Source organism: Oryctolagus cuniculus, chromosome 19, assembly GCF_964237555.1.
Source record: "Oryctolagus cuniculus chromosome 19, mOryCun1.1, whole genome shotgun sequence".
NCBI lineage: Eukaryota > Metazoa > Chordata > Mammalia > Lagomorpha > Leporidae > Oryctolagus > Oryctolagus cuniculus.
The window spans coordinates 43,256,769-43,273,722 of NC_091450.1; the positions used below are offsets into that span (position 1 = coordinate 43,256,769).

The 16,954-nt window shown below is 62.2% G+C and overlaps 3 protein-coding genes across 3 annotated transcripts; 2 read left to right on the plus strand and 1 right to left on the minus strand.

The window, feature by feature from the left end:
- Window positions 1-907: 907 nt before the first annotated feature.
- Window positions 908-3,184, plus strand: LOC103345701 (2-acylglycerol O-acyltransferase 3). Its single transcript, XM_051838003.1, has 7 exons — window positions 908-1,025; window positions 1,242-1,349; window positions 1,430-1,500; window positions 1,738-1,942; window positions 2,170-2,344; window positions 2,675-2,877; window positions 2,964-3,184. Exons 1-7 carry the CDS (start codon window positions 908-910, stop codon window positions 3,116-3,118), a joined length of 1,035 nt encoding a protein of 344 aa, XP_051693963.1. The 3' UTR covers window positions 3,119-3,184.
- A 2,390-nt stretch (window positions 3,185-5,574) lies between these two features.
- LOC100359181 (2-acylglycerol O-acyltransferase 2-B) lies at window positions 5,575-7,452 on the plus strand. The gene is made up of 6 exons (XM_008250708.4): window positions 5,575-5,763; window positions 5,991-6,169; window positions 6,283-6,487; window positions 6,597-6,771; window positions 6,851-7,035; window positions 7,213-7,452. The coding sequence occupies exons 1-6, from the start codon at window positions 5,682-5,684 to the stop codon at window positions 7,365-7,367; spliced, it is 981 nt and encodes a 326-aa protein (XP_008248930.1). The 5' UTR covers window positions 5,575-5,681; the 3' UTR covers window positions 7,368-7,452.
- A 5,802-nt stretch (window positions 7,453-13,254) lies between these two features.
- On the minus strand, window positions 13,255-16,632 carry LOC138847063 (2-acylglycerol O-acyltransferase 3-like). The gene is made up of 7 exons (XM_070064703.1): window positions 16,536-16,632; window positions 16,225-16,332; window positions 16,073-16,143; window positions 15,635-15,839; window positions 15,236-15,410; window positions 14,501-14,703; window positions 13,255-14,414 (listed from the first exon to the last, which is right to left on the minus strand). The coding sequence occupies exons 1-7, from the start codon at window positions 16,630-16,632 to the stop codon at window positions 14,260-14,262; spliced, it is 1,014 nt and encodes a 337-aa protein (XP_069920804.1). The 3' UTR covers window positions 13,255-14,259.
- Window positions 16,633-16,954: the final 322 nt, after the last annotated feature.

Below are 16,954 nucleotides of genomic sequence, written 5' to 3' on the forward strand. Positions count from 1 at the left end.
TGCTAAGGATGAGCCACAGCGGCTGCCCAGCCTGTCCCTGCCTCAGCTCTGCCACCACCTGACCGCCCTTCTGCACACCCACCCAGCCCATCCGTGAGCCTCCCCCTCACTCACACCCTGAGTCTGACTGCAGGTCCCAGTGGGCCTGACCTCCTGCTGATGGGTGGCCCACCTGGAGCTGCACCTTGCCCTCCCAGGCCAGTGGTGGACAACTGGCCCAGCCCTAAACTCTGTCACCACCCTACTGCCACCAACCGCTCACCTACCCGCAGCGGGAACAAGATCCCGGTGCAGCGATGCCAGCAGAAGTGGGCGCAGGTGGACGACTGCAGGGAATCGACAGAGAGGCCCACACAGCTGTTCCAGGAGCACAGGCGAGCCCTCGCTTCCCAGCAGGCACCTGGTCCACAGCCATGCTGGCCCTCACCTCTGATCCCAACCAGTGCCCTGGGTGACTGCGGCAGGGGAGTGAGATGAAGGGTGGGCGTAGACCTGTGGGTGTGTTTCTGACCAAGATCGAAGCAGTCCAGGGCACTGAGGAAGCCTTGACTTTCCCTGGGACCCCCAAGAGGTCAGCATGGGGTCCAGCAAAGGCCACTCTAAGCCTGAGCCCAGATCCAGTGGGACAACAGGGCTTTAGCTTGTCCGCTCCCTGCACAATGGCTCCCAGCTGTAAGCTGCCAGCTGCCAGCTGCCAATCCCTCCCCCGTACACCCACTTCTCCTCGAAGCTCCTCCCAGGGACCAGCCAAGACGGATGGACCAGGACAGCCAAGGTCAGTCCCAGAGGGAGCCTGGGCACCTCAGGGCCTCCAGACACAGACATCTCTTTGGCCACAGTCTGGACCCTGGGAGAGGGGACACCTGTGACTGCACCTGGAGCCTGCAGGAGGAGGGTGGCTATGGGGATGGCCGACTCCACAGAACCCATGCCCCACCGCCCTGCAGAAGACCCGGTGAAGACCCTGCAGAAGCAATGGCTGGAAAAACTGGGCGCCCTACACTATGCAATGATTTTGTGCTCAGGTGAGAGGTGGGGAGGCAGCACTGCCTGGGTGCCCCAGGGGAGAAGGGGCTGCAGGGAGGAGGGCGGTGCCCCTGCTCAGGACAACGGTGGCAAGGGGCAGGAACAGGACCCCAGGAGGTGCCCCCTCCAGTGTTGCAGCAGGTGCAGGGAGGGGAAGCTGGGCTGAAGCCTGCAGTTTTGATGAGAAATCTTTTTTCTTTCTCACTTTAACCCAGTCCCACTCTCCTTCCTTCTTCTCTTCCTCCTCCTCTTCACACGGCTCTGGCCTCTGTCTGTTCTCTACCTGATGTGGATCTACCTGGACCGGGACACTCCCAGCCAAGGTGAGCTCTGGGCAGGCTCCAGGTGGGGAGAGTTGGGAAGGGTACCTCGGGGACTCTGCCACCTGTATCTCTGCCCGCAGGGGGAAGGCGATTTGTGTGGCCAAGGACCTGGGCCATCTGGAAACACCAAAGGGATTACTTTCCTATCAAGGTGAGGGGTCACCCTCCCCAGAGATGCCTCAATCACCTCACTTCCCCACTGCACTCCCCTGCACCTGCTCCCGCTTCCCTGTCCGGCAGCCTGAGACCCGCTGCCTAGGCTCACAGAGGGGCAGGGTGGAGAGGTGCACCTGTCCCATCCCAGGGCCTTGACCTCTGAAGTCAGCAGGGGCAGAGGTAGCACCTGCAGCTGCTGCCTCCCCCTCTCTGCCTCCCTCCTCTCCTGCAGCTGGTGAAGACAGTAGAGCTGCCCCCCAGCCAGAACTACGTGCTGGGGGCCCACCCCCACGGCATCTTGAGCACTGGAGCCTTCAGTAATTTCCTTACTGAGAGCAATGACTTCTCCCGGCACTTCCCGGGGCTGCAGCCCTGGATAGCCATGCTGTCTGGTTTATTCTACGTCCCCTTTTTCCGAGAATACATCATGATGCATGGTGAGCCTCACTCTGAATGGGAGGAAGCAGCTGTGGCCAGAGTGTGCCCCACCCCCACAGAGACACCCATGTGGACCCCTGGACCTGCCCTGACTGTTGGACATACTGGACATGAAATGAGATGTGGGATGGAGAGTTAGGGCTCCCCTTTCCCTGCTAACTGGTGGGGTGTGGGAATCGGGAGCTACCAAGGTAGTGATGACTGCTCCCTCCTGCTCATGACCCAGGACTGCGTCCCGTGAGCCGCCAGAGCCTGGACTTCAAGCTGTCTCAGCCCCAGCGGGGCCAGGCTGTGGTCATCGTGACCGGGGGTGCCCAGGAGTCCCTGTACACAGCCCCAGGGAGGCACAGGCTGGAACTCCTGAATCGCAAAGGCTTTGTGCGCCTGGCATTGAGGCACGGGTGAGTGGGCAGCAGGCCTCTTCCCAAGTCCATCTAGAGGCGAGTCCTTGGACTTGACCTTGATCTGTACACGGGGCTGATACCTGCCTTGCCACCAGGCTGCAGCTGTAAACACTGAGTGAGAACATGAATACACAAAGCCCACCACACAGCCTTTGATCAGGACAGCTGAGGCTTCCTTCCAGAATGTTCTGTACAGCCATGCTCTTGTGTCTCCAACCACCTTGGGAAGTGGCCTCAGGAGACAGGGGAGGGACTCACAGGCCCAAGAGCTTTGCCAGGGCAGACCTGGACCCTGAGCAGCGTTCTCTCTCTTCCTCGCCCCTCCAGGGCCTCCCTGGTGCCTGTGTACTCCTTTGGGGAGAACGATATCTTCAAAGGTATGAATTTCTCCAAAGGCTCCTGGCAGTACCTGTGCCAGGTCACCTTCAAGAAGTTTGCTGGCTTTTCTCCCTGCATCTTCTGGGGCTGTGGTCTCTTCTCGTCCAACTCCTGGGGTCTGCTGCCCTTGCCCATGCCCATCACCACCGTGGGTGAGTGCCCATCCACAGGGAGGAGGCTGCCGTGGGTGGCACGGCCAGCGGCAGCTCTGGCTCACCCGTGTCTGCCTCCCCTGCAGTGGGCGGCCCCATCCCCGTGCCCCAGTGCAGCAGCCCCAGCCAGGAGCAAGTTGACCACTACCACAGGCTCTACATGGACGCCCTGGAGCGGCTGTTTGAGGAGCACAAGGAGAGCTGTGGGGTCCCTGCCTCCACCCGCCTCACTTTCGTCTGAGACCCCAAGCCCTGTGCACTGATACACTCCTCCCTGCCTTTCTTGGTTCCTCCAATAAATGCTGAAATGGACAGAGATAAGATCCAGGGATGCTCCTACAATCACTCTTGTTGTCATCATTGCGGGTGTGGCAGTACTGAGTGAGGGCTGAGATCAGTGGTCCCAGAGTCAGTCTTCATCAGTTTCGGTCTCAAAACCAATTTCTAAGAGATTCTGTTACATGTTCTAATCATGGCCTCTGTGGTAGCTGAGCTTTGCTGTTGTAAAAATGTATGCTGTGTTTATTGAGAGGCTCAGGCACCCACGGCTGTGGGAGCCCCCGTCCTCTGGGTCATCCACAAATGCCCACAGTGGCTTCAGAGCCGGGGCTGAGGCGAGGACCCGGTGTCTCCATCCAGGACTCCCTGTGATTGACAAGAACCAGTCAGGGCAGCCGGTCCCGCTGTCATCAGCAAGGAGCTGGGTCAGGAGCCAGAGCTGGTGTCCACACGGGCTCTCAGGCTGGGCCAGGGCACTTAGTGCTAAGCAAACGCAGCCCTAAGCCCTGGCTCTCTGCCCATGCACCTGCCAGGCTGTCCCTGTGGGAGCCTCCTTATCCTCTAAGCTAAGGAAATGGGGAAAAACAGTAAAGAAACAGCTGGTGGGTGAGCACCTTGTCATGGGAGCTCTTGCAGTCTGGGCCTTGACAAAGCCTCTGTGCTTTCTCCTTTGCTGGGGTGGGAGTGCGGCCAGCCTTGCGACGGCCACTGCACTGCGTGCCAGGCACTTTCCCCTGACACCGGGGCTGCCCCAGCTCTCTGAGGGTGCAGCGTTGGCACTGACCCCGCCCAGGTGGCCTTGCCCTTCACAGGGGCTCTCAGCCTCTAGAATCTTACTCAGTCCCTCTGGCCCTTACTTTTCCTGGGCTCCTCCCATCTTAGCTCCCTGCATTTCTTCTCTGGTCTCTCCTGCTGTGCGGAGTTCTCTGCGCCTTCCTGCAGACTCCTGGCCCTTGCCCATGTGGCCCCTGTACACTGAGTTGCTCAAGCCCAAGCCTAGTTTCCTTGGGGCTGGGCCGGCAGGGGCACGGGTGTCTGAGGTCTATGTAGTGATCCACAGTGAGACCACCCAACCGCGCCCCTAGCTCCGCCTCCCTGTGCCCTCAGTACTCGCAAAGACCACTCTGCTGGTACCCTTTCTGTCCAGGATGTCCGCATTCCGGAACTAGCGCAACCCAGCTCATCAAGGTTGAGGGCAGTGTTCCGGAGTGTGGCTAGGCAGGGTCCCACCCACTAGTTAGAATGGGGCTGCACATCCTGTCGCGACCCCTCTGTGGCCAGAGACCCAGAGCCAAGTGAGGACGGCACTGGGGGTCCCGGGTGGCTGGCTGTCCTCCTCCCCCTCTGGTGGTGTTTGCCTCCACCTGCACCTACACCCCCATGTCCAGAGGCACCTGCCAACAGATGGCTTCCTCAAGAATCTCCCATGCACCCCCACTTTACCCGCATCCCACACTGCACAGCCAAGTGCTGCCGCAGGGAAATTGGCAGAGGGGAGACCCCGCAGCACAGCCCCTCCTGCACCACAGGGCCCTGGGGACCAGCCCCTCCCCCACAGGCTTCCTGGTCCCCCCTCTGCCCATGGGCAGCCTTCCATAGCCCACCCCCAGGGCCTCCCCTGTCTTCCAGGGGACCCAGTGCACACTTCCTGATTCTGAGATGATAGGAAGGGGCAGGGGCGGGATAGGGGGTGCCCTCTGGCTGGAGCTGGGTCCAGGAGGAGCCTCTGCCCCGCCTGCTCACCTGAGTGCACCTGAGTTCCAAGGAGCCAGGTGTAGCGCTGTGCTGGGTGGGAAGGGGCCAGTTCCCGCCATGCCTTGGCTGGAGGCCCTGACCAGCCTTGGGCCCTATCTGTCCTGCCCAGGGCTGTGACCAGCTTGCTTTGACCCTGGGAGCTCCCTGCCCCACCTCACCCCAACCCCAACCCCAACCAGCTGACCCCAGATGCAGGTCCCTTAGGAAAGAGCCCCCACCCCATCCCTTCCTGAGAGCAAGGTGGGGGGGGAGCTGAGGGCTGAGGTCCTAGGTGGTCAGGTGACTTCCGGTGAGCAGGTGGCTCTCCCTTTCCTCACTAAGGGGCAGAGGGCATTGCTGGGGTCACCAGGGAGCTCAGCTTTGTGTCCCAGAACCCAGGAGCAGTGGCTCAGGTCTCCTGGGGATGCAGAGGGAATTCGGTGTCCCAGGCCTGACCCAGGGAGCTCAGAGTTTTAGGCCTTTCTTGTGCAGAGCCCCACCCTGCCTGGTGGGACCCCATCCCTGCTAGCCCAGCTCCCTGCTGAGCCGAAGCCCAGGCCCCCACAAAGTTCAAATCCCCCTCTCCCAGCTCCTGGCCCCACCCCTGGTATATCCGAGGGGTCCTATTGGTCACAGCTCCGTGAGCTCAGGTGGCCATCACCCTTCCTTGCTGGGGCTCACAGAGGGGGTGGAGATGACCTGGGGCTAGGTCCAGGGGTCAGGGCCAGTGGGTGGGGCCACAAGGGAAGGTGCTCAAGAGCAGTGGGTGCCCCTGTCGAGCCCCCCCCAAGATGGCGGCCTCCTGCAGTCCCCTCCGCGGGGCTCTCCAAGTGCTCGCTGTCTCCCAGTGGGTCTTCTCCTTCTTAGCGCTCGGTGAGTCCCCAAAGCCTGGGGATGCAGGTGCCCCTTCCCCGGGCCCTGCGCCTCTGCCTCCCCTTTCCCTTAGGGAGGCAGCCCAGGGACCCGGGCCCGTGAAGCAGCCTGGGGAGCCTGTGGGGGTGGGGGGTAGGGGGGGAGGGGACTTTGGCCCTGGAACCAGGGCAGGGGCAGAGGGACACTGGAATGCAGCTCCTGGGTTCTGAGTGCGCCCCCTGCTCCAGCCCAGGTGTGCCTGGTGGCCTTGATCTTTGTGTTCCTGAGCCGGGCCTGGACCCTTGGGGTCCTCTACCTGGTCTGGCTGTACTGGGACAGGGACACACCCAGGGCTGGAGGCCGCCGCTCTGCCTGGGTCCGGGACTGGGCCGTCTGGAGACACTTCCGGGACTACTTCCCCATCTCGGTGAGGGCTACGAGGACGCTGTGCTGGGGGTGGGGGGCTCAGAGGAGACTGGGGAGCCCCCTCCTCCACGCACCGTCTCAGGGACGGGTGGGGCTGCCCCCTCTGCTCCCCAGCTGGTGAGGACGGCCCCGTTGGACCCCTCCCAAAACTACCTCTTTGGCTTCCACCCCCACGGAGTCCTGGCGGTGGGGGCCTTCAGCAACTTCTGCACGGAGGCCACGGGCTTCTCCCGCCTCTTCCCTGGGCTCCGGCCGCACCTGCTCATGCTGCCCTGCTGGTTCCACCTGCCGCTGTTCCAGGACTACATCATGTCCAGTGGTGAGGGCCTGCCCCCCTCCCACGTCTATGGGGGCGGGGTTGGAACTCCAGGCCTCCCCCCTCCCCAGTATCCCAGCATGAGGTGCCCCAGCGTCTGCCATCCGCCCAGGTCTGGTCTCCTCTACCAAGGCCAGTGCTGCTTATCTGCTGTCCAGGCCAGAGGGCGGCCAGGTGGCTGTCCTGGTCGTGGGCGGAGCTCTGGAGGCGCTGGAAGCAAAACCCGGAGGCCTGAGCCTGCGGATCCGCAACCAGAAGGGATTCATTAAGCTGGCGCTGGAGCAGGGGTGAGGAGCGGCGCGGGGCGGTGCGCCCAGCAAGGCGCCCACGTCTCGGCCCAGGCTCACCTGCGCCCCTGTTCCCCAGGGCCTCCCTAGTCCCTGTCTTTTCGTTCGGGGAGAACGAGCTCTTCCGGCAGTGCCCGAACCCGCCGGGCTCCTGGTTGCGCCGCGCACAGGAAGCGCTGCAGCCGCTGCTGAGCGTGGCCCTGCCGCTGTTCCACGGCCGCCTGGGGCTCCTGCTGCCCTTCCGCGCGCCCGTCCACACTGTCGGTGAGCCCCGGCCTCGCCCCTGCGGTCGCGCGCCACGCCCGATCCCCTGGCTCAGAGCCCGCTGGCTGGAGCGCCGCCTGGTTCCCAGCGCGTGCGTGGGCAAGTGCCCCAGCCCCGCTCCCAGTGGCCGCCGCTCTTGCGACCCGCGGGATGCCAGCAAGCGCGTTCCATCCGCAGTGGGGGCGGCGATCCCAGTGCAGCGATGCCCGCGGCCAAGCCGAGCGCAGGTGGACGCGCTGCACGCGCTCTACGTGGAGCGGCTCACGCAGCTGTTTGAGGAGCACAAGGCGCGCTACGGTGTCCCCGCGGACAGGCACCTCGTCCTCACCTAGCGGGACCTCCCGCCATCAGGCCCCTCCCCTCCCCTGGGCGACTGCGGGTGGGGGAGTGGAATTAAAGGTGGGAGAGACCCGTGTCTTTTCCGTGTGTGTGTGTTCAGTCGGGTGGTGCTGGGGCCACAGGGTCTGGGGGGCGGGGTCTCCAGGGAGGCTTCCTTTCCCGACACCCACAAAGAGGTCAGCACTCAAGGTCCTGCTCACCCAGCCTCAGCTGGGCTGTGGCCCCTGGGACCCAGTGTGCTGGTGGGCAGCTGCTTGGCCACGCCCACTGTGAGTTGCTCAGCCTCCCAGGCACCGCCCTGCCCCCACCCCTCACCCCCTCCCAGCGCTCTCAGGGGCCAGCCTAGACCTATGACCCAGGGCGTTTAGAGGTCAGTCTCAGAGGGAGCCTGGACACTCTGGGCTCCAGATCCAGGCATCTCTCCAGCCACACCCCGGACCCTGGGCCAGGGGGACACCTGTGACCCCACGTGGAGCCCTGCAGGCAGAGTGGAGCTGCAGGGCCCTGTGCCCCCACCCCTGCCCTGTGAAGACCCTGCGGAAGCAGCGGCTGGAAGCACAGGGCGCCTCCTACGGGGTGCGGACATTCGTCCTCTAAGGTGAGAAGAGTGGGGGGGCGGGTGCCTGGGAAGAAGGGACTGGGAGGAGGAGGCTGTGCTGCTGGTCCGGAGCCTGGGCCAAGGCCGAGGAACACGCCAGAAGCATGCACCTGCCAGGAGATCCGTGCAGGTGGAGGGGGCAGGAGCTGGGCTGAAGAACTGGGCTTCCCAGGGGAATCCATGCTTCTTTCTCACCTTTCCCAGTTTGTTGTTCCTTCCTTCTTCTCTTCTCCTCTTCACACTGCTCTGGTCTCGTCTGTTCCCTACTTGATATCCATCTACCCGGACCGGGACACACCCAGCCAAGGTGAGCTCTGGGCAGGGCTCCAGGTGGGGAGAGATGGGGAGGGTGCCTCTGGGACTCTGCCATCCAGAACTCTCTGCAAACAGGGCCAAGGCGGAAGGAGTGGAAAGGAACTGGGTGATCTGGAATCACCAAAGGGATTATCTTCTTATCAAGGTGATGGGTCAGCCTCCCCAGAGATGCCTCCTCCCCCTTCCCCACCCCACTCCCCCGCACTCCTCACCCTTCCCTGTCCTGCAGCCTGAGCACAAGGAGAGCTGCGGGGTCCCTGCCTCCACCCACCTCACCTTCCTCTAGGCCTGAGCCCCTGAGCCCCATGCACTGGGACCCCAGCTCCCGCCTTGACTTCCCCTCCAATAAAGGCTGGTTCTGGAGGGGAGCGTGACCAGGCACTGCCACCCCGTCCTGTCTGCTGCAGAGGGGCCACCTGGGGTGGGTCTCAGCACCCTGCATTCTCCTGCCAGGAGAGCTGACTGTGCCCCAGGACCTGGGAGACGTCTCCCCCTCCCGGGCCCCTGCTTCCCCTGTGAAGCAAGGCTGCTGCTTAGCTCAGAGCTGACAGGATCAGGACAGGGTTGGGAGGAGACCCCGGAGGGGTGGGGAGGGGGCAGCTGGGGCAGAGCTGAGCTGGGTCAGGGCCCAGCAGGTGCAGGGATGGGAGGACCCAGGGCAAGAGCAGAGAGAGCTGAGCACAGAGCTGCTCCTGGGGTCCCCAGCCTTTAGTGTCCTTTAGTGCCGTTTGTCAAGAGGAGGTTTATTCAGCTCGGTGTTGAGGTTCAAGGTCATGGTGCCCGTATCAGCTCCAGATCTGGAGCGTGGTGGATGGCGGTTATGTCAGGAACCAGAATTAGAGAGACACAGAGACTGAGTGGGTCCCACAATCCCATTCCGAAGCTCCCCCAAGGGCCCCAGCACCTCCCACCAAGCCCCATCTCTTTAAGGTCCACACAGCTCCCAATACTGCCTCTCTGGAGACCGAGTTCCTGACACGTGCACGTTGGGGGACGTTTCCCTAACGTCCCCATCTCATTGAGGGTACTGGGCATGCTGTGTTGGGGTGGGGTGAGGCCCCCCCCAACAAGAGCAGCCCCAGGGACAGGTGGGGCTGCGCCCTCTGCTCCCCAGCTGGTGGAACTGGCTGAGCTGGATCCTCCTGGGCCACCTCCTGCCCTTGCTTCCTCCCCCGTGGAGTGGGGGACCCTCTGCTGTGAGGCCTCGGGCTTCTCGTGTCTCCCCCACCACCCCCAGGCCTGTGCTGCACCTGCTCAGGCTGCCCTGCTGGCTCCACCTCCCTGTGTTCTGGGACCACATCTGGGGGAGGGCCTCGTCCACCTCCCATGTGACGGGGGGGGGTGGGGGTGGAGCTACTGCTGCCCCAGCCACTACCTTCCGAGTGTGGTCTGCTCTCCTCTCTCCATCACAGGTGTAAGGTCCCCCAACCCGTGCTGTCCCTCCAGGTTTGGGCTCTTCTGATAAGGCCCACAGGTGACCGGGCGGGGGCACCAGGGCTGCACCTCGGGTACAAGCGAGCCCAAAGGGGCCAGAGCTCCATGTGCCCCTGCTCCCCCAGGGCCTCCCTGGTGCCCATCTCCTACTTCTATGGGGAAAAGGAGCTCCTCCAGCTGCTTGTGCCCTGCACCCTAAGTGTGCCTCGGGAAACTCTGCAGCCCTGAACTCCATCTCATGGCATCTGGCTGTGGTTATGGATGGGGGATCCTGGTGACCACTGTCCACCCGCAGAGGAGCCCCCCAGTCCCAGTGCAGAAATGCCCGGGGCCCAGCCAGCCTCAGGTGGATGTGCTGCACACACTCTACCTGGAGCGGCTCACAGAGCTGCACAAGGGGCGCAGGTGTGCCACGGCGTCCACACAGATGGGCATCTGGTCCTCCCCTAGCCAAGGCGTTGACATGGGCCCCAAACCAGCGCCTTCAGTGGGGGAGTGGAACTCAGGTGGGAAGGCACCTGCGGCGTCTGTGTGTCTGCCTGCACAGTGGGTGGTCCAAGATGCCTGGAAAGATCTGGAGAGGCTCCTCAGGGAGCCCCAAAATTCCCAGATGTGGGGAGCAGCCCGGACTAGACTGTTACTGGAATTAAGACTTATTCTATGCATCTGCTCTCCCACAATATGGCGCTGGGAGAGAAGTAAACAGCTTCCGCACAGCTGCCTCCAGTTCAATCAATTAACTGTAGGACTTGCTCCTGATTGGAGAGCAGCGTACTTGGCGTGTGGGCAGCCGAGTTAGGATTGGCGGAAGAGGACTATAAAGGAGGAGAGAGACGGCACGCACCAGGAACATCTATGGGGAACATCTAAGGGAACCCGTGCAGCCCCCGAGAAAGCCGGCCGGCGGTGTGCCGCTCCCCTGCGGAAGTGGGGAATGCGGCCAGGGGGAACTGCCCTTCCACGGAGGTGGAAGGGATAGTAGCCAACCCGGGAAGAACCAGCAGCAAACCTGGGGAGGGCCGAGCAGACAAAAGAACAGCGCAGGGCTTAGTGTCGTTCCTCCACGAAGAGGGGGAGTGACACCCAGAGACCCCCAAAGAGTCCAGAGTGGGGTCCCGCTCTGTGCAGTCTCAGTCGGGCTCCTGGTACCTGGGACCGTCGGGGAGTAAATGACGCTCCGGAGACACTGTGTGGGCATACAGCCTTGACCTAAGGAATCAAGGAGGTCCCCCACTAAGCACAGGACATACTTACGATCTGATACACCAGTATCTGTTTGTCTAACGTAGGGATCCCCCGCAGAATGCCATCAACATCTGAGGTGCTAGGAATCTGCATTGTTATGGCAGCAGTGCTGTGGGTGTCTTTCCTTTGGCTAGAGTTGGCGTGGCACGCTGCTCTTAAACACTCAAACATGGGAAAGAGACCCCCCTCTCAGAATCCCACACAGATTACCAAACAGTGAATCTGAGTGATAGGAGCCTGTCACTCCAGCCTCTGCCTCACATGCAACATTTGATGACTTAGGGAGAGAGAGCTTGTTCAGTGATAATGACAATGTAGCAAACAATGAAGCCAACAATGTAGCAAACAGGTAGCAAACAAGGTAGCAATGCCTAGTCAGCCACCCTCCAAATACTCCTGGGATCAACACAGACAACCTGGAGGCAATAACCACACGAGACATCCCATCTGCACCCAGTGAGGATCCCCACATTTCTGGCAGTCCCCGGGCAACCCAGGTTGTCAGAGCAGCCGCTAGAACCCATCCCACCCGCATGTTTGCCATTAATGTAGGAGCAGCTGCAGAATTCAGGCCTTGGATTCCAACGCCTGTAAAAAGGCTTCTATTAACCTGACTGGGGTGGGGGGTTCCTCTCCGAGTGAGGCCTGGACAGCAGCAGCTGCAGGAAAGCTGGGGGGGGGGAGCACGCGTCCCTGCTCCCCTCTGCTAGCGGCCTTTGTGAGACTCCCTGGGGCTTCTCGGTCTCCTGGGGCTAGTGTTCCTGACAGTGCGGGGAGGGGTCAGGGAGAGGCCACAGTGGCCAGGGGGAGCAGGAACAGGGGGCTCCTCTCCGCAGGAAGCTGCACTGTAATGGTCTGGGTGCTGTTCCAGAGCCCTCTGCCTGCACAGGGCTGCCAGCACCCTCAGCAGGAACCCAGCTCCTTCTGCTTGTGCAGGCAGACCCTGACCCCCCCTTCCACAGGGCCTGACCCCTACCCCCTGACAACCCCGTACAGGGCCTGACTCCGGACACCCTGAGTCCCCCACCCCATACAGGGCCTGAGTCCATCTCCCCTGGCCACTCACACAGGGCCTGACTCTGACCCCCCCACACTCCTGTCCTTGACCCCGCACAGGGCCTGACCCCGCCCCCATCCCCCCTCACAGGGCCTGACCCTGCCTCCCCCCCCCAGGGCCTTTCGCTTCCTGCTGCCCCCTCTCCCCGTCCCCTGTTCCTACGAGGAGGCTGATGCAACTCAGAGAGCTGGGGCAGCCCCGGTGTCTGGGGAAAGTGCCTGGCAGGCAGTGCAGTGGCCGGCGTGATGCTGGCCTCGCTCCCGCCCCAGCAAAGGAGGAAGCACCGAGGCTTTGTCAAGGCCTGGACAGCAAGCGCACCCAGGCCAAGGGCGCTCAGATCCCAGCTGTTGAGTTTCTGACCCCCCAGCTGAGCAGGATAAGGAGGCTCCCCCAGAGCGAGCCTGCCGGGTGCAGGGCAGAACCCCGGGGCAGTGGCCGGCGTGTGGCCCAGTGCTGAAGATGGCCTCTCCCAGCCCGAGTGCCTGGGTGGACACCAGCTGTGATTCCTGCCCAGCTCCTTGCCAATGACAGTGGGACCGGCTGCCCTGACTGGTTCCTGTCGCTCACAGGGAGTCCTGGATGGAGACTCCGGGTCCTGGTCTCAGCCCTGCCCCTGAGGACACTGTGGGCGCTGCCCCTGCTGGTGTCTGTGTCCCTGTGGATCACAAAGAGACTCTGCATACAATTCTACAGCAACAAAGCCAGGAAGATCAGGCAGCAGTAGACTGAGCTGTCGCAGGGCCCTGAGCAATCCCTGGAAGGACCACGTGGGACAGAAATCCTCAGAGAGGGTGGGACAGGGAGGGCAGAGAGCACAGAGCTCCATCAGGACCAGGGCTGCTTTTCCCATTCCCGCCCATCACGGGCCCCATCCGGGTCCCAAGCAGCCCCCAGAGAGGCCCCGGGGGCAGTGGAAGGGATGGATGAAGCTGCTTCCTGGAAGATGTCCCACACGCTTCCTGTTGAACCTTGGACGCAGACACAGAGCCGGGGGAGCACAGAGCACACTGACCACAGCCTGTGCCGGGTGTCCCCTTAGACGTCCATGCTGTGGGCCCTCGGTCCCCAGGGCGGCAGGTTGGGGAGCTGTGATCTGTAGGTGGGAGGTACTGGGCTCATTTGGGAGGGGCTCTCTGTCTCCCTTTGGTTCTGGTTCTTTCATTGTTTTTAATTCTTTCAGATTTATTTATTTATGTTGAAAGTCAGGGTTACAGAGAGAGGAGAGATAACCACCATCTGCTGATTCACCCCTGAAATGACCACATCAGCCCAGGCTGGGCCAGCCAAAGCCACCAGCCAGGAATTTTACCAGGGTCTCCCACGTGGGTACAGAGGCCCAAACCCTTGGACCATCTCCCGCTGCTTTCCCAGGCCATTAGCAGGAGCTGGTGTGACCAGGATCTGATGTAACTTCAATCCACCACTCTCTATGCAGTGGTGACCACACCTGAGGTCATACAGGAGCCATGAACTTGAACTCCAACACAATCTCTTCACAAACGGCCAGTGCCAGGTGTTTGCTTACAGAGACCAAAGCTGATGCAGACTGGGACCTTGGTCTCAGCCCTCGTCTCCCCGAGCACCAGCAGGGATGACGGGGACACCGATGACGAGAAGATGGGTAGGAGCCTCCCCGGGCCCTCACCCTGAGCCCTCCTCTGTCCTAAGCCTTCACGTCTTCATCCATTGCATCTTCACCTCGGCCTGTGGGGCTGAGCCTCCTGCTGGTGGCACTGGCTCTGGATGCTGCTGAAACACAGCCTGGGCTCGGCTGCTCTCCCAGCTCCAAGGACACTAAAGGCTGGGGAGCCCAGGAGCAGCTCTGTGCTCAGCTCTCTCTGCTCTTGCCCTGGGTCCTCCCATCCCTGCACCTACTGGGCCCTGACCCAGCTCAGCTCTGCCCCAGCTGCCCCCTCCCCGCCCCTCCGGGGTCTCCTCCCAACCCTGTCCTGATCCTGCCAGCTCTGAGCTAAGCAGCAGCCTTGCTTCACAGGGGGAGCAGGGGCCCGGGAGGGGGAGACGTCTCCCAGGTCCCGGGGCACAGTCAGCTCTACTGGCAGGAGAATGCAGGGTGCTGAGACCCACCCCAGGCGGCCCCTCTGCAGCAGGAGGACGGGGTGGCTGTGCCTGGCCGTGCTGCCCTCCAGAACCAGCCTTTATTGGAGGGGAGGTCAAGGCAGAACTGGGGGTCGCAGGGCACGGGTTTCAGGGGCTCAGCAGGGAGGCCAAGCCAGACCTAGAGGAAGGTGAGGCGGGTGGAGGCAGGGACCCCACAGGCCTCCTTGTGCTCCTCAAACAGCCGCTCCAGGGCGTCCATGTAGAGCCTGTGGTAGTGGTCAACTTGCTCCTGGCTGGGGCTGCTGCACTGGGGCACGGGGATGGGGCCGCCCACTGCAGGGGAGGGAGACACGGGTGAGCCAGAGCTGCCGCTGGCTGTGCCACCCATGGCAGCCTCCTCCCTGCAGATGGGCACTCACCCACAGTGGTGATGGGCACGGGCAGGGGCAACAGACCCCAGGAGTTGGGTGAGAAGAGTCCACGCCCCCAGAAGATGCAGGGAGAAAAGCCAGCAAACTTCTTGCAGGTGACCTGGCACAGGTACTGCCAGGAGCCTTTGGAGAAATTCATAGTTTTGAAGATATCGTTCTCCCCAAAGGAGTACACAGGCACCAGAGAGGCCCTGGAGGGGCAAGGAAGAGAGAGGACGCTGCTCAGGGTCCTAGACGGCCACACCGGCACCCTGGGGGGCAAAAAGTCCCTCCCCTGTCTCCTGAGGCCACTTCCCAAGGTCTGGAAGCTCTTATGTCTGCCCAGAAAGTTCTGGAAGGAAGCCTCAGCTGTCCTGACCAATGGCTGTGTGGTGGGCTTGGTGTATTCCTGTTCTCACTCAGTGTTTACAGTTGCAGCCTGGTGGCAAGGCAGGCGACAGCCCTGGCTACAGGTCAAGGTCAAGTCCAAGGCTTTGTCTCTGAGACAGGGTCACAAGGAGAACCCAGGGCTCTGTTCCCAAAGTCCTTGCTGGTGTCAATCTGAGGCTGCTCACTGAGGAGGAGAAGTGGGCACAGCCAGGTCTGAGAATGTGGCATCAGGGCCGACAGGTGCGTCCTGGTGCAAAGTGTGCCATCGGCTCCGGAGACTGCTATGTCAGCTGTGGGTATTCTGAGGTCTGACCTGGGACCCAGCCCAGCCTCCGCTCCTGCATGCCCACTCACCCGTGCCTCAGCGCCAGGCGCACGAAGCCTTTGTGTCTTTTGAGTGCGAGGCAGTTCCGCCCTGGGGATGAGTACAGGGACTCCTGGGCACCCCCGATGACAATGACCACCGCCTTGCCCCGCTGGGGCTGAGACAGCACAAAGTCCAGGCTGTGCCGGCTCACGGGACGCAGTCCTGTGTCATGCACAGTGGAGAGCAATCACCACTCCCTAAGTGGCTCTCCCGAGTCCCTCACCTCACCCGTTAGCAGGGGAAAGGGAGCCCCACTCCTCATTTTCCAACCGCTCATCCCCACCCCATGCTAAAGGAGAGCATGGTCAGTGCTCAGGACAGGTGTGGAGTCCTGGTGGGGAACGCCCTGGCAGGGGCTGTCTCCTGCCCTTTAGCCTGGGTCTTACCACCAGCCATGACGTAGTCTCGGAAGACTGGAAGGTAGAAGAGGCCGGCCAGTGTGGCTAGCCAGGGCTGCAGCCCCGGGAAGAGCTGCGAGAAGTCATTGCAGTCGGTGGTGAAGTTACAGAAGGCTCCAGTGCTCATGACCCCGTGGGGGTGGGATCCCAGCACGTAGTTCTGGCAGGGGGGCAGCTCTGCCGTCTTCACCAGCTGCAGGAGAGGAGGGAGGCAGAGAGGGGAGGCAGCAGCTGCAGGTACTGCCTCTGCCCCCTGCTGACCTCAGAGGTCATGGCCCTGGGATGGGATCAGGTGCACCTGTTCACCTCTGCTCCTCTGTGAGCCTAGGCAGTGGGACTCAGGCTGCAGGACAGGGAAGAGGGAGGAGTATGGGGCAGTGGGGTGGGGAAGTGGGAGGAGGCGTCTCTGGGGAGGTGACCCTTCACCTTGATAGGAAAGTAATTCCTTTGGTGTTTCCAAATCGTCCAGCTCCTTGTCCACACAAACAGTCTTCCCCCTGCGGGCAGAGATACGGGTGGCAGAGTCCCCGAGGCACCCTCCCCATCTCTCCCCACCTGGAGCCCTGACCAGAGCTCACCTTGGCTGGGTGTGTGCCTGTCCAGGTAGATCCACAACAAGTAGAGAACAGACAGAGGCCAGAGCCGTGTGAAGAGGAGGAAGAGCAGAAGAACCATGGCGAAAGGGCCTGGAGAACAGTGAAGAAGAAAAAATGAATTCCTCAGGAACCCCAGTTCTGCAGCCACACCTCCCATCCTCCACCTGCAGGAATCCGCTGGCCTGGGCGATTTTCCTGTCCAGTCCCCGGGTGTCCAGGCCTCCACAATGGGATCCTCCCTCCAATGCCCTCTCCCCGGGCAGAGCCCCCATTCCCTTCCCCCTTATTCTCACCTAGGAACAGAAATGCAAACACATAGTGGAAGACGCCCACTACTTCCAGCCACTGCTTCCTGGGGCCAGGGGGCACTGCGGCTGCAGAGACGTCCATCTTGGTAGCCATCTCTGCCTGCAGGGCTCCAGGTGGGGTCACCGGTGTCCCCTCTCCCAGGGTCCAGGCAGTGGCTGGGGAGATGCGTGGATCGGGAGCCCCAGAAGCGTCCAGGCTCCCTCTGAGACTGATCTTTGAAAGTCTTGGCTCTGTCAGTCTGGGCTGACCCTGGCAGGAGGGGGTGCGGGTGGGGGTGTGTAGGGGAGGGGCAGCACCTGAGAAGGGAGTGGCCTTGCAGAAGATCAGCCCGCCCACAGGGCCCAGGTGCAGGCAGTGGCAGCAGCCACCTGAAACAGGTTGAGCACTAGGTTGAGTGGTTCCC